Source organism: Capsella rubella, unplaced genomic scaffold, assembly GCF_000375325.1.
Source record: "Capsella rubella cultivar Monte Gargano unplaced genomic scaffold, Caprub1_0 scaffold_5, whole genome shotgun sequence".
Lineage (NCBI taxonomy): Eukaryota > Viridiplantae > Streptophyta > Magnoliopsida > Brassicales > Brassicaceae > Capsella > Capsella rubella.
In genome coordinates, this window is record NW_006238919.1 from 195,565 (window position 1) to 218,976 (window position 23,412).

A 23,412-nucleotide genomic window follows, 5' to 3' on the forward strand; every position below is an offset into this window, starting at 1 on the left:
TTTAAACTTACGAAGCCAGCAAAAACAAAATAACAGCTAGACACTAATTAGAAAAATATATATAAAATGTATGTGAAAATAAAGAGAGTAAAGTTTACGTAAAACTGCTTGTAAATACATTCATAGCTTGAAAGACTAATTTATATGAATACACTATATGATATTATTGCATGATACAAAAATAAAAATTAAACTAATTATACAATAGATCGTCTCCTAAAAGAAAAGGATAATGAAATAATAATAGTTGAAAAAGCATAATCGGGCGGGCGACAAGAACCCGTATTTAAGCATAATAACGGCCCGAGTCCGTCAACGTCGAAATCATTCACACACACAAAAAAGGAGATTCCGTTCCCCCGTTTCCATTGCTTAACGCCGTCATTAACGGACTATTTCTATCATACTCTTATTTAAAATAATATGGAGAAATAATATCGGGAAACCCGAACTGACAGCACGTGATGGATCCACGTGTACGTAGGTCCTATATTATTCTTCAACCGTTCGATTAATACACGTGTCATATTTGTGTGTGTTAGATCTAATTTAAAATTAGCCTTGACGGCCGTTTTTACGGATCCGTTCGTTGTCGACCGATCTCTATCCATCTTTTTTTCAATATATGGTTACAAACTTTGATGTTATTATATCATTTATTTATTTTGTGATGTTACGTCACTTTCGTTATCTGTTTCGGTTAAATTTCTTGCCAAATCATCATATGCTTTTGTTACTGTACTAATAGGATAACTACAACTTTATTTATACAATTATAGCAAACCTTTATTCACAACACAGTTTAACATGATGAACTAGTAGTACATTATTAGTTTATGCTTAACAGTTAATTACGAAAATTTTATATACATCATAAGAAAGTAATCATTTTTTCGAGCAAACTACATCACTGCCCTAAAAAGTCAATCACTCATTTAAGTATGCTCGTAGACATCGTAATATTTTCCACGTACGGTTTCATCAAAACTCTATTTTTTACATTGGAAACTATATGCTATATGTCTTTTGCATACTGTAGCTACTAGCACTTTCGGACTAGAAGTTGATGAACTAACATTTTCCAGTATATGTATATATATGAGTAACATTTATGATAACCTAATTAAGAGATCATATTATTATCCATGTATAGAGCTGTGTTCGGTACGTATAGTAAATGAGGTCGTGTTATGATCGATCGTTATTGTGTATGACTGTATGGCTTTGAACATCAACATATACTACTACGGACACTGATTTAACCAGCAGTACACGATGAATCGTTTTGAGTAAATGTGTTTTGACACGTTGTATTATAAGTTTAGTTTTCAGAGTTTTATACGTACATGAATCATTTTAATGTATGTATTTGCACTCGATTTTACGATACGGGGCTACATGAATAGTTTTGTGCATTATTGTTATGACTCCTGCATTCAAATTCTATGTGCAAACTAATGTATTATAGAGCATTCTACGTTTTTCATAATGTTTGGGCTTTTTAAGGATCAGATTTATATAAATATTTTGGAATGTGCTACAATATATAGTTCATTTCAATTACTACTCTCTTTTTTCATAGATTATATAGGTTTAAAGACAACGTTTTGCGATCGTTTTTGGTTTGCACGCGTTGCATAACACAATATCAGTATATCACAAATGTACGTAGTATGATCTAGTTAATGTTAGAAACTTATAGAAACCGAGTCAATTCGGATAATATATTGATATATTCATTCATTGTTGCTTCAGTGCATTAGGAATAATGGACCAGCAAATCTGGAAGAATCATAATTCGAATCATTTATGGTTTTATTTATTTATTTTCCGTATACATTGTATTGTTTGGGGATTATCAACTTAGATTTTGTACACCACCAAAGATTTAGGTAAATAATAGCGTATAAATTGACCAGGTGGCTTCCTAATTTATAAAACTTGCTGCTATCAAATTAATTTCTAACGCAAAAGTAATCAAAAATGTACGTATAACAACAGACACATAAGTGGTGGTTACGCTAAATGTTTAATACACAAACACTAGCTAGTATTCTTTAAACACTAATCATCATAATTCATAACGTTAACGTAACATGTTAATATTAGTAATTTAGTAGTACCCGACAGAATAATTTATAATTCCAATTTTCCTAGCTAGTTACTGAAATATATTTCAACCCTGTAATAGATATATCCTTACATGGAAAAACACAAAGATGATGATAAGAAATTCTGATTCGACCCATCAGCCATCGCTACATCTTTGCCATATCTGATTTCTAGCTCACAACTAGATGATCGATAATTGCATATTTCCTTTTTTAACTAAAAAGGTTCAGTTGATTTAACTTAAATCTGATGATTACTGTCTCTTTTCGTGCTGATCATCAGTGTTATGATGAGTTGTTTTTTTTTTCTACTGTGGTAATTAACGAGCTACGTAGAGAGTACACATATACCTCATCTCAGCAATCTATTATTCTAAGAACAAATCAAATTATATAACAACTAGGTGTTAATTATTTATACACATTCATCTTAATTCATGTCGCAAAGAACAACTCCCAGACGTCGTTACTAAAGCTTTGTTGTACGTATAGTCAAGATAGTACTAGTACTGATTACATTTAGTAAGTAATAAAGATGATAATTACATTAAAGCTAAATAAACTACTTTTCCCGAAATTAAAATTTATACTATATTTTATTTTAGAGATTGTAATCAAGTTCCCTCATTGATTTCTCCTTCTGGTGGAAGACAGGAAATGAATATGGTATCAAATCATCTGTCATAAACAAATATATACCATATAGAAAAGCTATAAATAATTGAGAAACAAAAAAAAAACTTATTAAAAAAATAAAAAAATTGTGAATTGCCCCATCAATTGATATGAGGTGGCAGAGAGACCACTCATAGTTTGGTAGGGGCACCTCAAAATTGCATGAATACCAGATTAGAATTATTCCTTTTTCATTAATCTCACCTAATACTGATTTCTATTTATTTTATTTTTTTGAAAAAACTTTGTATCAAATATATTTAAGAGTTTAAAAGAAATTATGGTATATCTTTGAAAAAACAGAGAGAAAATTAAAAAGGTTGACAATGGTGTGTGAAGAAAGGCATTCACGAAAAAGGCATAGAACAAATGCCTTTTATTAGTCATTTCATTAATGCAAAAAAATTCATGATTATCGTAACCATTTATTATTATTATTGTTTTCTTTTATTTTAAAAACAGTACTTTTTAAGAAAAAGGACCAGCTAATTTATAAAGATTGAGAATATGGACCCAAAAATAAATGGATATAAATGTATCATCAGTTGTTATGATATTGACATTGTATTATTTGTTCTTGTAGACAAACATTCCATTTTAATTTATTTACACTGCAGATATTTATGAAAAAACTTAAACTGTAAGGTTTTATAATTTTTTGGTGTTAAATTAAACTTGTGAAACTATAAGATAATTACTAAATTAGAGTACTACATTATTATTGTGCTAATTTATACGGACAGGGAGAATAATTAAAATACTTATTAACTGGAGGCGCGTGTAACGCACGAAGTAGAGAAAGTCGCGTCAAATAAAGACAGCTGGTGACAGGCTGAATATTGCATACGTGTCGTCCAGACATGGAAGAGAGATAACCACTGCCGATGAACTGGAGTTTGAACTGCACGCTCTGTTTCCATGCCATGTGGCATTTTTGTTGTTGTAGCAGCATTTTTGAATGATTAACTGAAGTAAACCCTAATAAAGCAATACTTAATAGTTAGTACCTACTCTAATCAAAAAGTTCCAGAAATAAATGAGTAACATGAAATAAACATAATTGGAGATGGCATCACTGACTTTTCACCATAGGACAAGCTTATCCAAATTTGATTAGTTAAAAAAAAAATCTTAAAGGGGAAGGGTCATCTTACAAAACTGGGTGGTCATTACGATTTTGTGCATGTCTTGGTGTATTGCCATAGAAAGCTTCACAGAATGATAGTTACGGCGTCGATAATTTGTTAATTTCACCGGCATCTCTATTGTTATTCCTTCTTATAATTTGCATGCAATAATGTTTAAGAAAATGTGATTTATTTTATATCTTCTATAGACAAAACGCTAATATACAAAATTCTTAATTTATAGTAAAGTAATACTATTTCTTAACATGAGAAAGAAATAATATAGTTTTCTGTTTTGACAACAGTAAAACACCTGTTAGTTTTTTTATTATAAATTATGATATGACAAATCTGAGGTTACATTTTTGTGCATCTATGTAACTGATTATTTTACCATCTAATACTTATTTAGTTAAATCTAGCATTATCCACAATTCTCAATAATTCCGTTCAAGGAATCTATGCAGAAGTCGGAACAAACTATGCCCATGTGAACTTCACATTCAGATCTCGAAAAATTCGTTCCGAAGTCTTTTTTAAGTTTTATATATTAGATATGTGTGAGTCAAAAATCTATATTTATGAATAGACATATAAAAATAGATCTGTAAACCGTACGGATGACATGAATACACGTGCATGCATGGTAAAAAAGCATATAATAAAATCGGTGAAAAAATCGGGTGGCCAGATAGGGGTGAGTGACACAGCGAGTTAAAGAAAAATAAGATTTGAGATCTGCGACGTCAAAACGTGTTTAAACAGAAGATCTACGCAATGTCATGAAAACAAGTTAAAAACAATACTATAGTTCTATTATCGTTTTCAATTTGCTTTATGAAAACGACTATGCACAAAAAGTAGATAATAAGAGAGAAGTGAATACCCATCGAGGAGGACCAACCAACGAATCATGCTACCGTTGGCTTCAGGTGCAAGACGCATGAAGTCCACATGAAAAAAGGTGGCTCAGCTCTTGTGGACTCTTCCATATTGTTAGTGTTTTTAATAATATACCTATTTTAGTTTTTATTTTTTCAACTAGCCAATCAGCATAGTGACTTTTTTCAACAGAAATCATTTTATTACATCATTAATAGTATCATTACACACAGCGAAAGTAATTAAAAAAAAAAAGCTGGTCTGAAAACGAATTGAAAGACATTTATATGTGCCGACATGCGGACATGTAGTAGATTGCGGCCCGAGAAGGCGACATGCGCAGATCTATCCGATAAGACTCAGAGATATATCTTTCCATCATAAGATTTGGGATGTAATCTTTCCTCTATTATTTCTCCTGTCATGGTTTATCATTCACTTCACTAGTTTAGTGTGTGTGTGTGTGTTTGAGCTATGTACGGAGTTATCTTGAAAACTTGATGAGATTTCAGAATCCAAAATCATCTCATATTCGTTTACCTATTATACGATCACTAATTAGGAAATCTCATTAACCGAATCGATTACAACCCAACGATATACTGAACTAATAAGAGAACCCACAAACTAGGTGAGCTTATTTGGCTTCTTTAAAATATGTTTCTCCACCAATTTATTACCGATAAAATTGTTTTGATGTGAAACACTTATTTTGATGACAAAAGCGAGATTCGAAATATTGAATACTCGTAACACTCTTGACAACTAAACAAGCTAAATCTTGTTGTCATACGGCATATACTGCCATTAATAAGAACTCTCTTCCCATCTTTAATTTTTTTTTCCACTAATAGAATGAGAAAGTAGCTCGAGGAAGATGATGAACATTCTGTTATTTCTCATTAAAGTGTTTGTTACAATGAAACACTCTTTATATAGTGGAGTGTTCTGGTTTTACTAAACCGGCTAATAACCATACTCTAATATCCACAAAAGGCCTTTTATGTGTTTTTTTTCACATATTCTAAAACCTTACAAGCACTATGGTTCCTACCACTATGTGTAACATTTGCAGCTAGAGCTTTTAGTATATCATGCATTAGAATGTAGAAATGGAAATTCAAGGGAGTTCTGATCGTTTATTCATTAAAACATCCTAAAGGTCGAGCAACGTTTTTTCTAATCTTTGAAAGTACATATGCCAAAATGAGTCAGTTTTAAAATTTATATGGTATAACAATTCAAACTAGTTCATTAATGTTTGACGTCAAAGGGATGATTACCATACTATATAATTTTGTAGTAAATCAAGTATGCACGAAATGAAAGTCAAACATGATTTGATAAGTGTAGCTTCTTGTTTTGGTAACGTAATTAAAAAAACAAAAGAAAACAAATCGGTGGGATTTACCAAATATAGACAATAATCATCATTCCATTTCCAAATCATCAACTTGTCATCAAAATCATATTATTTTACTATTTGCAGTTATAATCATATGAATGTAACGTGCCTTGAAAATGTAAGCGCAAGCGCCAAGTCTTCATGATGTAACGACTATAACAACGTCGTTCGCTTTTATAATTCTCTCACCGTCCCATCTTATTTACACCAAAAACGATGTCGTATTTGGCAAGCGAATGACTAAGGTTAATTATGTAATTGTAGAGTTCAACAAAGGTAGAAGCGAAAGGGGCTCGAGTCGAGTGAGAGAGCTCCAATGAGATTGGCATGTGTGAGTTCACAAAGTCGCTGAATCTCGTCTCGATTCCTGGACCAGGTACTCTTTCAAGTGACCTTGTAAAGTTTTGGTTATCGCTGGATCATAGGATTTTTGGAGCTAGGGGCTGATAATTCCGATTCCAGAAATGCTATAATCGTCTTGAAGCTTATTCTTTGAAGATTTTGATAATGCTCTTGTGGTATAGTAAATTTCTGTATGAATCAATTTGATAAATTTTAATCTACTTTGAATTGCTAAGACAAATCACATCTCACTTTCCCTTTTCTCAGATATTGTTCAACCACATGATTTTGTTTTTATGATGTTGCTGTTTATGTTTGTATTATATGTGCAGTTGACAGAGGTTAATCTAATTGAGCTACTTCAAAACGATTTGGCCTCACATCTGTTTGCTGCTTATCAAGTTTACAAGAATACACATATATCTAGTACCTAATAATGCAGTAATTGGCTTTGTCGTTTTTGATATAATTGGTTAGTTGCTTGAAGCCTTGAACATCTAGAGTTTCTGGTCAGCTCCATTGAGTCTGAGCATGTTTTTTATTAGCCAATATTAGTAATCACGCTCTAATGATCACATGAGCTATTTCAGAACTTAGTTTCTGCAATATGTGTGTAAGACTGTTTCTGGGTGGTAAGTATATTGTGAAGTGGTCTGCTCTGCACCTTTTAATCCCTTTTCATCAAATGTTTGAATGTGGTTTTTGCGATATATAAGACTGTCTCTGGTTGGTATCATCAAGTGCTCTGCTCTGCACCTTTTAAGCCCTTTTCATCAAATGTTTGAACTTGGTTTTTGCGATATATAAGACTATCTCTAGTTGGTATCATCAAGTGCTCTGCTCTGCACCTTTTAAGCCCTTTTCATCAAATGTTTGAACTTGGTTTTTGAGATATATAAGACTGTCTCTGGTTGGTATCATCAAGTGCTTTGTCTGCACCTTCAAGCTCTTTTTTTGTTTGTTTATCAATTGCTTTATTCTGTGGCTAATTCATCTGTTTGATCTTTTGGTGTCTAGTTATGAACTCAGCATTCAAGGACTTGGCTCATTTCGTTGCTGGAGGCGTTGGATTTGTGGTTTTTCAAGAGAATGACACGAGTTTTGCAGAATTTACATTCTCGGTAACTATCTTTTTTGAACTCATACATATTTGTATGCTTAAAGTTTTTAACATTATCCAATACACATATATATATATGCTTATATCACTAACTATAAGGTTCTTAAAGATCAATTATTTCCTGAAAGAGTAGAACACAGTGAAGATATAAACACTGAGAGCAGAAGAGACCAAAACCACAAGCGCCAAGACAGTATGAATTGCCAAAGCACTGCCGCAAGAGAGTAGCCCGATACGAAGCTGAATAACATCAACAATTGACAACAGGAGAAAAACACAGCCCAAGATAGATCCACCAGCTGCACCAACCACACCAAAACGAAGCACATCCCTGTTAATATTTGCTTTAAACACTTCATCCGTTTCTTTGCTGTTCAAAAGGTTGATGGCTAGCTTCATGCCTTGAGCCACCAGGGAGGAGAAGAGGAAGAAGGCAAATGAGATGACTTCAAACACAACTAGGTCGCGTTCCACGTCTCGTCCTGCATTGCACTCGGATCTGTCCGTGAGGCTGAGGTCACGTGGTTGGTCAAAGGATATCCCGACAAAGACTGCGACCGTGAAGAGAGAATTAGCACTTACGATCCCGTCAAGTGCTGTAACGTGAACGCTCGTGGTCGATGAGGTTGAATGGCTGGTGTTGCTGTTGCTATTGTGGTTGCTACTCGTCTCTATGTCGGAGTCTGCCATTACCAATGGATCCCTTTTACTTGAATAGCTTAAAGGCTTCTTTAATGGTTTATCATAATCTTCTGTTGTGTTGTTATGATTCCCTATTTTAATTGATTTGGTAATGTAGTTTAAGAGTGGGTGGTGTTTGGTTTAGAACGATTAGCCTTTGGAAAACGATTGATGTATGGTTAAATGAATATTTAAAGCCATTTCAAGTCTTGGAAGGTACACGCACCTTTCTCCTTTCTCCTTTTGTTGTGTTAGAAAAAGGCTTCTTCGGGTAACCAAATCTTGAATCAATTCACACGTAAATCAACACAATGTTGTAACAACCTTACACGTTAACTACACTTTTTTACCTTTTCCCATTTTACCGGTGTTCAAGAAACCGGTTAAGACTTAACCGTATTTCATAATTAGATGGTTGCTTATTTGACGAGACATAAAAAATATCATAACCAAGAATAGAAAGAAACAAAACTAAGGTTGTCTTAGCTGACGTGGCATGTCCTCAATTTTTAATTGGCTGGAGAATTCAAGAGGATGAAGTATAGAAAATCTCTTAAGTAAAGAAAATTCAAACCACACAAGTGAGAAGGAGGAGGCAATGGCGGTCTTATCCACCATCTTCTCCGTGACCACCAGAGCTACAACGCCTCCTATGGCGTCTCTAACTAATGACTCACCGTCTCCACTTCCTTCTTCTTCTTCACCGTCGAAGAAACCTGGAAAACTAATCAAAGTGAGCAAACAAATGGGTGAACAAAACCAGCAATTACGGAAGCAACGGCGAGGCAACAAGCCTTCGATAGCTCAGATCGAGCGAGCCTTCGGGGCTGGATCATATCGCGATTCCGAAGGGTAAAGACAAATCATTGACGATTGCTAAACGTGTGTTAATTAGTCTTGTAATCCTAACTGTGCCATTTTGATATTTCTTTTTGTTTGTCTGAATTAGGGAAATGGATATGAATACAGTATTTGATGAGCTTCTATTAGGCCATGCTAATAAATTCGAAGGAAAGGTCGAGAAGAAGCTACGAGAGATTGGCGAAATCTTCGTAGCTAAAACAGAGCCTAAGCTTCGTTCCTCTGGTTAGTTTTTTAGTGATTATATCTATAAAATTCATTGATGATGCGTTGGTTAGCTTAATCATATGAAAATTGGTTGATGTTGCAGGGAAGCCAGTATTAATGTTTACAATTCAGTGGATTCTTCCCATATGGATTCTGTCTCTGCTCGTAGCTTGTGGAGCTATCAAACTCCCTTTTAGCATCCCTTTACTTGATGACCTGATCATGTGAACTCTTCTGCTACAACACACATATTACATATACCATGTTTACTGTGATATATGGATCATATGATAGATATCTTGATAACTTCTCCAATTTAGCAAGATATGGTTAGACTGGTGTATGCATTAACACTATCCTACTAACATAAAAGTTGGTGAGAAGTATAATCTTGCAGCTCTGCTTCATCAGCTATAAATAGAATGTTATTACAGAAGATAGTTTTGTAGCCGCAAACGATTCAGACACAACCACTAGATATAAAAAACCAGGCTGTAGCGGTGAAGTGTTCGAAGTCTAGTGATTAAGAATAATATGAAGCTGGCAATTTTTACGTAGTTAAGCGGTAGGTGGCCAACATCTCTCAGTCTCAACATCTGTAATCCCCACCTCATTTCCTGTGTTATTTTCATATTAAATTGATGACTGTAGTATAAGCATACACCTCTAGACTAATGTATGTATTATTGAAATAACATAAAAAGAACACATGGGCTTTTGGATTTTATATTTGAAAAAGATGATAATCCAGAGGAGCAGATTAGTATAGAGTTAGGTCATTAAGTACTGTCAGAATTTTCCAGATAATACATATCATTACCGTTTTTATGCTTTGCGTGAGCTTTTTAATTATGAAATCCTATTTGATGATCATCATCACAAAAACATTATTATAAAATCTTATATGTAAATTCTGACTTTTGTTTACTTATTTTTTATTTCGTGTAGTCAAATAAAATATAAATCAAATGAATATTTTATTTTATAAAATGAATATTTTATTTTATAAATGTTAAACGTACAGAAAATTCAAAATTTGGCTATTTTATGTAATTTTGACTCTTTTTTTAATTTTTGTAAGTCGGAATAAATTGACTTGGAATTAAGAAAATTAAAAGTTGAAACAGAAACGGAACAATTCTAAAACCTCGCGTTCCCTTTTTTGCTTTCTTTCATCACTTTTGTTTCTTCTCTCTTTCTCTCTCGTTGTTGTAGTCTCTGTGATTTCCCGTGAATTTTTTCCCGGAGCTTTTCTCGGGAAAAAAACTTAATCTAAAGCAAACAAAGTTCGAGATTGAGACACGTCATCTCCGATTTCGTAGTCGGAGAGAGAGAGAGAGAGATCTGAACGAGTCTCCTTTGTGTTTCCGATGGGAACGCTTCAGTCATGGAGGAAAGCTTACGGAGCCCTAAAAGACTCCACCAAAGTCGGCTTAGTCCGAGTCAACAGCGATTACGCCGTACGCGCTTTTCCGATTTCTCTATCCGTTGATGTTTTTATTTCTTTAATCTCTGATAGATTCGGTTTTTTGGTTTTCTGGAATTTTCATTGTATTTTTTAAGGATTTAGATGTTGCCATAGTCAAAGCTACGAACCATGTCGAGTGCCCTCCCAAAGATCGCCATCTCCGAAGTGAGTGATTTTGTTTCTTGTGTTCATCAGTTGTTTTTTCTTTGGGAATTCTTAGATCTGATTGTATTGCTCTTCGTCTACTGAGATTGATTGTTCTTTTGTTGTTGCAGAAATCTTCGCTGCAACTTCAGTGACTCGTGCTCGAGCAGATGTTGCTTATTGCATTCACGCCCTTTCTCGCCGTTTGCATAAAACCAGAAATTGGACGGTACTGATCGATTGATTGATTTTGTTTTAAATTTGATATAATTTTGATGACATGATTCTTAGTTCTTGAATTTTTGTGTTTTGAGTAAGCATGAACTGATAACTTTTATCTCTTATTCTCTATTGGGTTGTTTCAATAGGTTGCCCTGAAAACAGTAATTGTTATTCATCGGCTTCTAAGGGAAGGAGATCCAACTTTCAGAGAGGAGCTCTTAAACTTTTCGCAGAGAGGGAGAATTCTGCAACTTTCTAATTTCAAGGATGATTCTAGCCCTATCGGTAAGTCAATTTGTGTTTCTAGTTCATTTGTGTGGCCATATGTGTTAGAATCATAAGAGGTTCCTAATTGAGTGTTAAGGTTAATTGGAAGCTTTTTTTTTTTTTTCTCTTACAGCCTGGGATTGTTCAGCTTGGGTACGTACTTATGCATTATTCCTTGAGGAACGGCTTGAATGCTTCAGGGTTTTAAAATATGATACTGAGGCAGAACGTCTTCCAAAATCTAACCCAGGGCAGGATAAGGTATCAATCTTTCGTTTACTCTCTCTTTTTTCCTTTGTGTTCCTACCTCTTTTTTTCTGATGGTTTTTGTTTTGCATATTGCGGATGGCCAGGGGTACAGTAGAACCAGGGATTTAGATGGTGAAGAACTCTTGGAACAGTTGCCAGCTCTCCAGCAGCTTCTATATCGTCTCATTGGTTGCAGGGTACTATTTCTTATTTTATTTGTTTCTGTTTTTGATATTTTGTTGCGGCACTTGGTGATCATGAACTCTCTTGTTTTTTTTCAGCCAGAAGGCGCTGCTAACCACAATCATGTTATACAATATGCACTTGCTCTGGTACGTAATAATGATCCCCAGTCCTAGGATTAACATGTTTACAACTGGACACAGCTGTTGGTGTCTTGCTCTGCAAAAGCTTTCTGTTTCATATGGAAATGATTTCTGCAAAACCTTGGTCATTTCTTAAGTTATTTTTCGTCGTATGATAGGTATTGAAAGAGAGTTTTAAAGTCTATTGTGCTGTCAATGATGGAATCATCAATCTCATTGACAAGGTAGGTTTAGTTTGTCTTTTTGCTATCATAGCTATCATGTCTTTCTATCTGCTTTCCTTTTACCCTGCATTTTTTTCATATATTGCAGTTCTTTGAAATGCCAAAGCATGAAGCCATCACTTCCCTTGAAATATACAAGCGTGCCGGTCAGCAGGTAATGTTGTTGGACTGTTTTTGGTGGTATATATTTCACCTGTCACACTTTATTGTATAACAAGCAATGATGTGTTTTTCAGGCTCGCAGCCTCTCTGATTTTTATGAAGCCTGCAAAGGATTGGAACTTGCGAGGAATTTTCAGTTTCCTGTTCTAAGAGAGGTACCAAATGAAGACAACTTCTGATAAAGTTCTTCGACAACCATTGCTTGTTTCTGTTACTCAATACATTACTTTATTTTTACTTTTTTTCTCAGCCTCCACAATCTTTTCTGACAACAATGGAGGAGTATATTAAAGAAGCCCCACGGGTTGTTGATGTCCCAGCGGAACCACTGGTATGTATGCCTATACAATATTTTTGGTCTTTTGGCCTTCTTTTTTTCTTCTTTGTCATATGTGCTAATGGAGCTTTCTGCATTCAGCTTCTAACTTATAGGCCGGATGATGGACTGACTGCCGAAGACACTGAACCGTCGCATGAAGAACGTGACATGTTACCTTCAGATGATGTTGTGGTTGCATCAGAAGAGACAGAACCTTCTCCCCCGCCTCCTCCTTCAACCAACACTCAGAACTTCATTGATACTGATGATCTACTGGTGAAAATTCTATCATGATCACTTTATTATTGTAGTTTCAATTTTGTTTCTTACTGCGATTCTTATGTCTCAAGTTCTCTTTGTTCAACTTTCACCACAGGGTCTGAACACTGGTGCTCCTGATGCATCTGTTATCGAAGACCAAAATGCACTTGCTTTAGCCATAATTACAACTGATGGTGAGCTTCTTGTTGGACCATTTACATGTCCAGTAGTATTTTGCCAGTCTGGAGAGGGTGTTACTGTCTTTGTTTTCCTTGTGCTGACTCATTACTGATCTCTTTATTTCCAGATAATCCTTCAACACCTCGTTTCGGTAAAGCAAATGATTACGATCCTACAGGATGGGAGCTTGCATTGGTGACGGCTCCCAGCAGCGATATCTCTGCAGCCACCGAGAGGAAATTGGTAAGCATTATTTGCTTTCGTTATTTATATTGCCATATGTTTAAAATAGTAGATCACACAAATCGACGCCAGTTAGTAGTTGGTGGTAAAATATTTGGCTGGAAAGTTGGAGCTTGAGATGTTCAATTTGAATCCTGAGACTAGGAACCTTGCTATAAATATAGTTATGGAACCATGAGGATGGGAACTTCATTGTTGGTGTAGGTGATGATTATATAGAACTATAGAAGGATAGGATAGTGTGTAAGGCTAGTGTGCAAGGCTGTAAGCTAATGTTGAAAAAGTCATATAATTTGTGCAAAAAAATGTTTTAGGCTGGAGGGTTAGATACGCTTACACTTAGCAGTCTATACGATGATGGAGCCTACATAGCTTCCCAACGCCCTGTCTACGGTGCACCAGCTCCCAACCCTTTTGCGTCCCATGACCCTTTTGCATCATCCAATGGCACAACTCCCCCACATCAGCAGCCAGCGGTCAATAACCCCTTTGGTGCTTACCAGCCGACGTATCAACATCAGCCCCAGCCAACGTATCAGCATCAGTCCAACCCTCCTCCGACCAACAATAGTAATCCATTTGGCGATTTTGGGCAATTCCCGGTAAACCCGGTTTCACAGCAGCCAAATACCACCGGTTATGGTGATTTTGCAGTAAACCAACAAAACAACCCGTTCCGCAGCACTGGCCTCCTGTGATGATGTTTTCTGTTCACGTTTGTTGTATCTTATTCATTGGTTTTGGTGGGAAGGAAGGAGAGATGGAGGGAATTGGTTTTATTTGTGAGTAATAGAACCACATGATTGGTTTTGTTGATGATCTCTGTTTTTTTTTGCTTGTAGAAAGATAAAATGTTTGGGATATATATATTTGCATATATGAGTAACATCCCACCCCGCACTTTTATTGCTCTACTAGAGTGCTAAAATGTCTCTTCAGTTCTAATAATGGGCCTTTTCTTCTTGGGTACTTTCACTGTTACAAACCGATGTGAAGTGTCGCGTCTTAGGTTGATATAGGTTCTCATTCCCTTTCGTCCTTTTACGCCCATTGATATCTGAACACGTGTTGACTTTTAAGAAGCCGAATCATATCGAATTATTGGCCACAATTGTTTATTATTCGTTGTTGATGATAAAGTTCAGAATCAGGGAGAATAGCGTAAATTCGCAAAAGCGTATGAGTTATCACCTTTCAGCCACGTCAGCGATCCTGCAAGACGATATTCGGATCGGTGCATAGCCGTCGGATCATAAATCGTGTTCCGCAAACCCTAACCGTCGGATGAGGTAGAAAACCACATTAACCAATTAATTAATTTGGTTTTAAAATCCCTAAAGAAGCCACACAGTTTCTTTGCTTCACCTCAACAGTACTCTCTCTACTGCTCTCTCTCTCTGTAAAATTCATGTTTGACATGACGACGACGGCGACGACGGAGAACGCAATTGATCTTCAACAAAATGATCCAGTGGCGACTCAGAGTCCCGCCTTCTCTCTCCCTCCATATCCACAGGTATATATCATCACTCATATTTTAATTCAAAGCTTTATTCTCCTTCTCCCTTCTTAGATCTGAGTTTATCTTTTGTTCTTCTTGTTAAAAATGGAATTAGATGATTATGGACGCGATTGAAGCTTCAAACGACCCAAACGGATGCAACAAGACGGCGATTGCGAAGTACATCGAATCGACTCAGATCACTTTACCTCCGTCTCACAACACGCTTCTCAATTACCATCTCAATCACATGAAACAATCAGGCCAGCTCGTGATTGTGAAGAACAATTACATGAAACCAGATCCAAACGGTCCTCCCAAGCGTGGCCGTGGCCGTCCTCCGAAACCTAAACCTGATGTCGATCCAAGCAACGCGGCGGCTGTGTCAGCTCCGTCTGCTTCTCCGCCGAGGCCTCGTGGTCGTCCTCCCAAATCGAAAGATTCTCAATCGGAGCCAAAACCGAAGGCGCCGAGCAGTTCGGGAAGGCCACGTGGACGACCACCGAAGAAGCAGAAGACGGAATCAGAGACGGTAAAGGCGGAAGAAACTCCGGCGCAGCCTGAAGGAGAGCGTAGAGGTCGTGGAAGACCACCGAAAGTGAAACCAGCTATGGTGCCCGTTGGTTGTTAGACTTCTATCAAGCCTCAAAATGCTCTCTGGATTAGAAGAAGAATAATCGATAATTTAGATTATTATATCGTTTAATCGTCTAGTTTATTTTTAAAATTTTAATTTTAATTTGCTGTGTTTGGTTTATTGATTAGAGTGTTGTTGAGTAGAGAAATGTGTAGTTTCGACGTTTGCATATGTGTGATGTAAATTTGTCGGGTCTTCGACCCCTTCTCTAAAAAGTAACGGTTTGGTGAAATAATATTCTTACCTATGCAATATGTGTGGTGGTAAGTTGGTTTTGGCGTTACAAATTAGAAATGGTGGTGGCGTAACAGTAGTATCTTCTATTCTAAGAAGTTGAGTGAATATGTTGGAGAATGTGGTAACAACATTTCAGGAATTCATTGTTTTTTGAGGTTTTGTTGTTAAGGCGGGAGAGGAGGTTGAGTTTTCAAATGATTTTGGAAACATGTTTGGTCTGGTCCCCCAGTTGTATTAGTGTATTTGTGAATGAGATTGACTGACTATACAGTAAAATGACTAATGATGGTATAGGAAACCCTTTCAGGCTTTCACACTTTTGATTGTAAAGTTTGTTTTAGTTTTTGAACTCGGAAGAGACGAGAGGCCTACTAAAAATCAATTTCATGGACCTATAATGGGCCTAAGGAATACAGTGAAAACGGAAGTTGAAATTTACTTGGGCAACATGTTTGAGAGCCTCCTTATCAAAAAGGCTCTCTAGTCTCTAGCTAATATTACTCGTACATTGGTACATGTAAAGAAGCAAAACAAACACAATCCTTGAACGTACTATGGTTCACGTCTTTTTGCTTATGTTTGGTTACAGTACTGTTTAAAGCCGATTGAGTCTCAAAGATTGTTTCTACACTCGTCGACCCACCAAAACTTGCAGCATACTTTTAAGTATTTAAACAGTAATACAACTAAACATAATAGCCTCAGCCAAAAAGAAAAAAAAGAAAAAAAAAAAAGAAAAGAGAAACGACTATGCAAGTATAGAAACAATCTTGTGTATACTACAAAATTCTCAGTTTCTCACTGTTAGTTCTACCAATATAAACAGTTAAATAATAGTCAAAACTACGACAGTATGTGTGAAGTCAAATTGTAAACCTTGAACTCTTGATAATATTCCAAAGAAGAATATATATAGAAAAAGGTTTCCAAGTTCCAACTATCGATCTTTTAAGTATGAGTTTTCATAACCAGTAGTACACACCCTATCATATGTACACAAGAACCGGCATGTAATGAACAAAACCAGTGTGGGTTTGCCAGTTTGGTGGACACAGTGCAATCTCGTGAGTAACAGACGTTTCTATTTTGGAAGGGCTTGGTCAGTGGGGGACCATTAACAGAAATTTAGACAGACACAAAAGTATGTATCAAATGAGTATGAACACATCTATCTTCTGGTCTATTGGATGTGTGATATGTCCTACACATTTCACGGGTCGATCAAGAATAAGAAAGAAAAAACAACAAAACTTATAACCACTCCATGTGATTGTCATCTATATCTACTGTCTATACTCATATATACCTAATACAATATTATTTTATATAGTTCTATCTCATGCGTGCTGTTTAATTACTAAATCAATGATGTATAAGTAACACCATTTTCCAATCTATATATACTGCATGATAATTCACTTGTAAAGACAGCTAGCGATATATTCAAACTCAATCGGTCGTTTGATGTTCAAGTAATTAAGTCTTATCTGATAGTGATTTAGCTTTCAAATTATATATAACTGTAAATTTTGTCACCTTTTTTTAGATATTGAATAAGTGGCGATATAGTACATTCTCGTAAGGAGAGAACAAAACACACACTCGGATTAAAACAAAAGCAAATCGCTAATCATAATCATATCCACATAATAGAGACAAAGCATATATTTAGCTTAGAGAAGCTTTCACTTAACTTTCAAGTTTCCTTCAACACAAAGTACTGTTTAATATTAATAACTTAATTAAACCCATAATGTATTAGATATGATCAAAACAGAAACTTAATAAAAGTTAAATACACACGGTCATGGTCATGGAGCACCATTGTTGGCATAAGTGTTAACAAGGGCAAGAGCATTACTCGTCAACCTCTTGACTTCCTCGAGCCGGTCACAAACGGTCGTCTTAATCAATCCTCCTTCGTCCATATCTTCAAATCCATCCGTACACGTGTCCTCGTCCGTCAATGCTGCACTCATCCACGTCTGCACGTTACTCATCTGAAACCTAAACGTTTCCACCGACCTCTGAGCCGCTGGGACTCCGCCACGTCTGTTCATGTCGCGTAGTTGTCGGAGAGATCCTCTCATCTCGTCAACCGCGTCTTCAACGTTAGAAACGCAGTCGCGGATTACGGCGGAAGCAGTATGGTGACCATCACCGGAGTATTTAGCGGCTGAGACAACGGCGGCGGAGCGTGAGAGTTTGGATAGATAAGCCGCCGTGGATTTGGCTTGCGAAAGTGAAACGCCTATTGCGAGCTTGGCTAACCTCGCCGGACTGTCTTGAACGGCGGAGGCGTAGCCGGCGAGAGACGTGAAGCAGACGTCTGGATATAGCGTGGCGTTGCAGCTTGTCCGGATGAAATCTAGTTCGTTGGTTACTGTAGTGTTTGGTAGTGGAGGCAAACGGACGGCTGAGATTGATCGGGAAATGAAGAGAAAGGTGGTGATGAAGAGGATGAGAAACGTCGTCGTGTGGCTTTGGCTTACCATTTTCACTGTTTTTCGAAGTTTCTTCTTTTGATATTTTTCTTCTTCAATCCTTAAGATTTGAGAGGAGTGATTGGCGGGTTTATGTAGGCCTCAGGGATGGGCTCCTCATGTTACAGTTGTACCCATCCTTGTTACGTGGATTTACTAGGTTGCCACTAATCATTTTGTCTGATATATATATGATATGTGTGAAATCACGGATTATGATTTCGGTTAAAACTTTACAAGTGTATATACAATAATAATAGCCAGAGAGGGTAAGACCTATATAGTTGAGCCATGTCGTTTATAGAGAAAACTACATATACTTTTGATAGTTCCAAATTTTAATAGTTCCTTAATGGACATTGCATCACTATGCTCCCATTACAAATGTATTTCTAGATACATCTATAGAGATGGAGATAAATTAGCAATTAATGTTAAGACAAAACTGGCTAAGTTCTCAGTACTCGAATCGAATAATATAATTATGTACAAAATACAACCAATTATAAATCAAAATTGATATTGCATCATATTGATATGTAGATCGTGTATATACACAACAATGAATTTTAATTCTAGTTACTTTAGGAAATAGTTAGAAAATATATATATTTTTTTAAAAACTTTTCTTTTGCAGAGAATTATACAGTTCTAATTAACTTCGAAGTTTTTTTTTTTCAAACAAATATATAATTAACTTGGAAGTCTTACATTGGCATATTTAGGTGTTGAAGCTAGATAATGGTGGATAGAAAAATTTAATTAGGTGACAAAGAAAAAAAACCTTAATATTCTAATGAGGGGAGCCACCAACGTTGGGAGATCGAGATTCCATGGAGATTCGCCAAACTTTCTTTATTTTGCGATGGTGGGATGGTGATTTTATTTGCCGTACCAAAGTATAAATTAATATACATTAGAGAAATGTTCGATCACGCAATGGTTAAACACCATTCATCTGCAAAAATGTTGACGATCATTCTATTTAGTGCGTATATATATGATGTGAAGGTTACATATCCAAAGACGACCAAATTAATTGATTATAATGGGTACTATATGCTATCCATATTTTCATTTTTAATATAGACTAGTGATGGACCCGCACGTACGTGCGGAGTTATTTTTACAAAATTACGATTTTTAAGTATATGCTATTTTGGTAAAATTTTGTTATATGAGTTTATTTGATAAACTATATATAGACATATAGTTGTAAAATATAGATATTGTATTACATAATAAAATTTTAAAATTACAATTTTAAAATTATTTAAATGAAAATGGTAAGTGATATTACGTGTTTATTTTTTAAACTAATCAAAACATTTCTAACTGTTTGCTTAGAGATGTTAAATCGGATTTGGGTTTGATTTTAGTTTGAATTATTTTATGTGTAGTTTAGAATGGAAAACCCGTCCTGTCCCTTTCCATCTCGTCCTGACCCGTCCCGTCCCGTCCCGTCTTCTATTTGTCATAAAATTTCTGTCCCATAATCATTTCTTTTTAAAACATAATCATTTGCCAATGTGTATTATAAGAAACTTGGTAAAACATTTAGACAGGATACCCGTATTCCAAGTTTAAATATTTATTTTTATCACACTAATAAAAATCTAATTATCAATCTAAGTCACATGCTCCCACCATTTTCATTCACAAGGCATTGTCTGTAATCCTAGCATACACAATCCTTGTTCGACTTTTAATTTTATTGATATTTCAGTTTCATCTTTATTTCTCATTACTTTCTTCAATTCAAAAATTCATGTTTTAGCCTTTTTGTTTTCTAAAGATTTAGGTATTTCTATTTTTTTTAAACATGGATTTATCGTAGTTTTGTTATCCAAAGTATACGTTATCTTCTTGTACCTGTCATTTCATGTCTAAATATTTGAAATAAATAGGAAAGTGGAAATTAAATTTAGCAATTTAAATTACATGTCCCCGTATCGTACTCGTTTTATATTTGAAAGTTGAAAGTGAATTTAACTTTATTACCGTGACTCATAACAATTATATCTAATCATGTTTTGTTTTTTTATGAGAAATAATTCAGATAATGTTTGTTTCGAATTAAATTCTCCTGTCTCGTATCCATTCCTATAAGTTTATGTATTTTTTTAATAAATAACACCATTTACATGTAACTAAATATAATTTTAATATATGTAAAATTTCATATAATCGTCCAAAAGTAGAGATTTATACGTCCCAAAGTTGAATTTTGTTCAATATTTTGAGATTTTAAGAATTAAATATAACTACCAATTTTTTTTTTCAACCGGTTATCCAAAACTTATATATCATATTTGTCAAGGATAGTTTAAAATAGTACGTATATGTGAGATAATGTTTGTAGATATTTATTTATTATATCATATATATCATACCAATTTGACATTTTATTTGTTTTCAATTAGATTAAATCATTAAAAATATAATCCATTTATTATTTAAAAATTGGTAATAAGTCGTTATTTTAAATGTGATATATCCACTTGTTATTTAGTTTTAATCTTAATAGAAATTCTATATGTTTATAATCTCAAAATGTAGTTTATGATTTGATAAAAAAAATATTTAATATTTGATAATAGTAATGATATGCAAATTGCCAATGGATGAAGATTTATTTTGTTAAGATTGTGTGAAATTAATAAGAAAAAAGAAGTTTAGAATAATCATTAACTAACGGTTTGACCAAATAAAAATTATTAACTAATTGAATTAATGATAAATTTTGTAGATATCATTTGTGCTATACTTGCTAGATTGATTTTTGAATATGAATATTTTTATGTGAAAATAAGAAATTTATGTGATATAGAATGTTTATTCGCATGATTTTAGCAAACAAATATTTAATTATTGATTTAATTAAATTTTATTTATATTTTAAAATTATATAATTTTAAAAAAATTTATGATATGATCAGTTATGTATATATATTATGTAGAATTTGATTAGTTGATTATTTCATATGCTAACATATTTTTTTATCTTTTTTTCATTTTTCTAAAAAAATGTTATCTTTGTTATTTTAGATATATGATGATTTTGTTTTATTAGATTTCATTTTATATAAATTATTAATTTCGAAATTATATTAAAATTATATTAAAATATTAAATTAATAATAAATATGTTTATGTATATTCGAAATATATTTGTTTACATATATTTAGTTTTGAATTTAATTGTCCACTTTTTATGGTAAAAGATTATTATGATTTCCATAAATATAGATTGTTTTTGTTTTTTTTTTGCTGTCATTACTTCTGTTTGGCAACTGGTTTTATTTTCATGAAATTTATTTTTAAAATTGGGGGTGTTTGGCTTTAAGTTGTCCTTATCAATTAATAGTATAGATTCATTACATTAGACGGTGAAAATATCGAGGTCATCCCTTCGATTATGTATACAAATTTCATTTGTTTGAATTTCTTGGGCTCTGATAACGAATAGATGATACTTGGATATCTCATAAACCTATTGACAACAAGCAAAAGTAACCGATCGATCGTATATATATATTTCCATACCAAAAATACGGTTCGTATATTTTATTTTAGTATAGAATTGATAACGTATACGATGATAACTTAGATCTATGAAGTATAAACCCTTTGCATACTGGTTTTGGAATCCCATTATTATCATGTTTCTTGGAGATGATCAAAATTAGAAACAATTTCAGATGGGATTGGACCAACCATGCTTTTTTAGGAGAGTTATAAAACTCCACATTATGGTACTTTTCTGGAAAGCAAATACTTAAAGGATATGATGACTTACATGTATAGTGGGGAGGTAGCCGACTCATAAGTGTTATTGCCTAGTCACGCATACTAAATTACTAATCGTGTATGTATATACATAAGGTTGAATATATTTTTCAGTTGTGATGTACATAAAATAGAGACCTATTATTATTAGTTTGGGTTTTTAATTTGAATAGTGTTGGTTAAGAATGTGATGGTCTGATGGAGATGGAGGAGGTAACGACTTATGTTGTCTTCTTTTAGAAGACGGCCATTAACATTATGTGTGAGGAGGGTCCATTTTGGTTTAGTCAACTTTTCAAGATTCAAAAGCAAAATCAAATACATAATGATGGTTTTAACTTTTAATTGATTACGGACTTTAACTTTGTAGAAATTCGTGGCGAGATTGGCTCTAGCTAAATCTACACTCGATTAGTTAAATTTACCAAAAGAAAATTAGATAGGACATAAAGATAGAGCCACATGGGAACATTTTTACTCGTATCATGTAATCTTTTGTTCCAAAGGCTCTCTCTAATTAACTAACTAAACCTGTATTATTTTAGCTGACAACGTCGACCAAGTTGTATTTTGAGATCACTTCCAAACGATGTTTTAATAGGTTGATAAAAAGAATAATTAAAAGGTTAGAGGGTTTGGAAGAGAATAACATGGGATTATTAATGTTCATTTGACTAAGAAGTGAATTTGTGAGAGATCAAGTGAAAAAGTATAAGTCAGCAAAATTATTGACCAGCAGCTATATCATATCATCATATGATATGTATCCATTCCCAACGTTGGAACGCCGTGAATTATGGCAACAAAGATGATTCAATCATGCACGAGAGCTGTTTAAAAGCTGTGTGGTTAGGTTTTGACACAAAAGTTCTCATTCAATTATTACCTTTTCCCTTTTCAATTAGTCTCTTTCTCGCTTACACACTTTTTCCCCCATGGATATGTTTTATTGTCTACCATTTCAGTAAAAAAAAAACCTACCAAAAATGTTCATAAATGCAAAATGTTCACGGCAATGGTGTTTGAATATTTTTTATAAGAAGAATCGCCAAATATAGTCACCAAAACGTAAACATTGACGCACACGATGTCACGAACGAATATGATTTGTTTACTGTTACTTTTTTGGCCACACTAAAACAAAAAATCTCTCATTGATAGGCTTTATTAATGTTCTTCGATGTCGTTCGTCCATAACTCTCGTCATTCTTCGCTTGCGTAATTATGAATAGACTTTAGGCCCAACATGATATAATCCACAAAGGAATCAAGGCCTAAAGCACTGGCCC

At 34.4% G+C, this 23,412-nt stretch overlaps 5 protein-coding genes across 5 annotated transcripts; 3 read left to right on the forward strand and 2 right to left on the reverse strand.

Moving 5' to 3' along the window:
* Positions 1-7,641: 7,641 nt before the first annotated feature.
* Positions 7,642-8,556, reverse strand: LOC17885288. Its single transcript, XM_006292520.2, has one exon. It carries the CDS (start codon positions 8,350-8,352, stop codon positions 7,777-7,779), a length of 576 nt encoding a protein of 191 aa, XP_006292582.1. The 5' UTR covers positions 8,353-8,556; the 3' UTR covers positions 7,642-7,776.
* A 342-nt stretch (positions 8,557-8,898) lies between these two features.
* On the forward strand, positions 8,899-9,804 carry LOC17886438 (probable NAD(P)H dehydrogenase subunit CRR3, chloroplastic). Its single transcript, XM_006291875.2, has 3 exons — positions 8,899-9,195; positions 9,293-9,429; positions 9,515-9,804. Exons 1-3 carry the CDS (start codon positions 8,942-8,944, stop codon positions 9,637-9,639), a joined length of 516 nt encoding a protein of 171 aa, XP_006291937.1. The 5' UTR covers positions 8,899-8,941; the 3' UTR covers positions 9,640-9,804.
* A 746-nt stretch (positions 9,805-10,550) lies between these two features.
* LOC17886392 (putative clathrin assembly protein At2g01600) lies at positions 10,551-14,390 on the forward strand. Its single transcript, XM_006292235.2, has 15 exons — positions 10,551-10,871; positions 10,975-11,044; positions 11,155-11,252; positions 11,392-11,530; positions 11,646-11,773; positions 11,866-11,958; positions 12,043-12,093; positions 12,246-12,311; positions 12,400-12,465; positions 12,548-12,628; positions 12,724-12,804; positions 12,892-13,068; positions 13,169-13,247; positions 13,361-13,476; positions 13,791-14,390. The coding sequence occupies exons 1-15, from the start codon at positions 10,782-10,784 to the stop codon at positions 14,172-14,174; spliced, it is 1,719 nt and encodes a 572-aa protein (XP_006292297.1). The 5' UTR covers positions 10,551-10,781; the 3' UTR covers positions 14,175-14,390.
* A 449-nt stretch (positions 14,391-14,839) lies between these two features.
* On the forward strand, positions 14,840-15,866 carry LOC17887221 (HMG-Y-related protein A). The gene is made up of 2 exons (XM_006291793.2): positions 14,840-14,992; positions 15,093-15,866. Exons 1-2 carry the CDS (start codon positions 14,885-14,887, stop codon positions 15,606-15,608), a joined length of 624 nt encoding a protein of 207 aa, XP_006291855.1. The 5' UTR covers positions 14,840-14,884; the 3' UTR covers positions 15,609-15,866.
* Positions 15,867-17,458: 1,592 nt separating this feature from the next.
* LOC17885387 (pectinesterase inhibitor 11) lies at positions 17,459-18,415 on the reverse strand. The gene has a single exon (XM_006292708.2). The coding sequence runs from the start codon at positions 18,344-18,346 to the stop codon at positions 17,663-17,665; it is 684 nt and encodes a 227-aa protein (XP_006292770.1). The 5' UTR covers positions 18,347-18,415; the 3' UTR covers positions 17,459-17,662.
* Between the last annotated feature and the right edge of the window lie 4,997 nt (positions 18,416-23,412).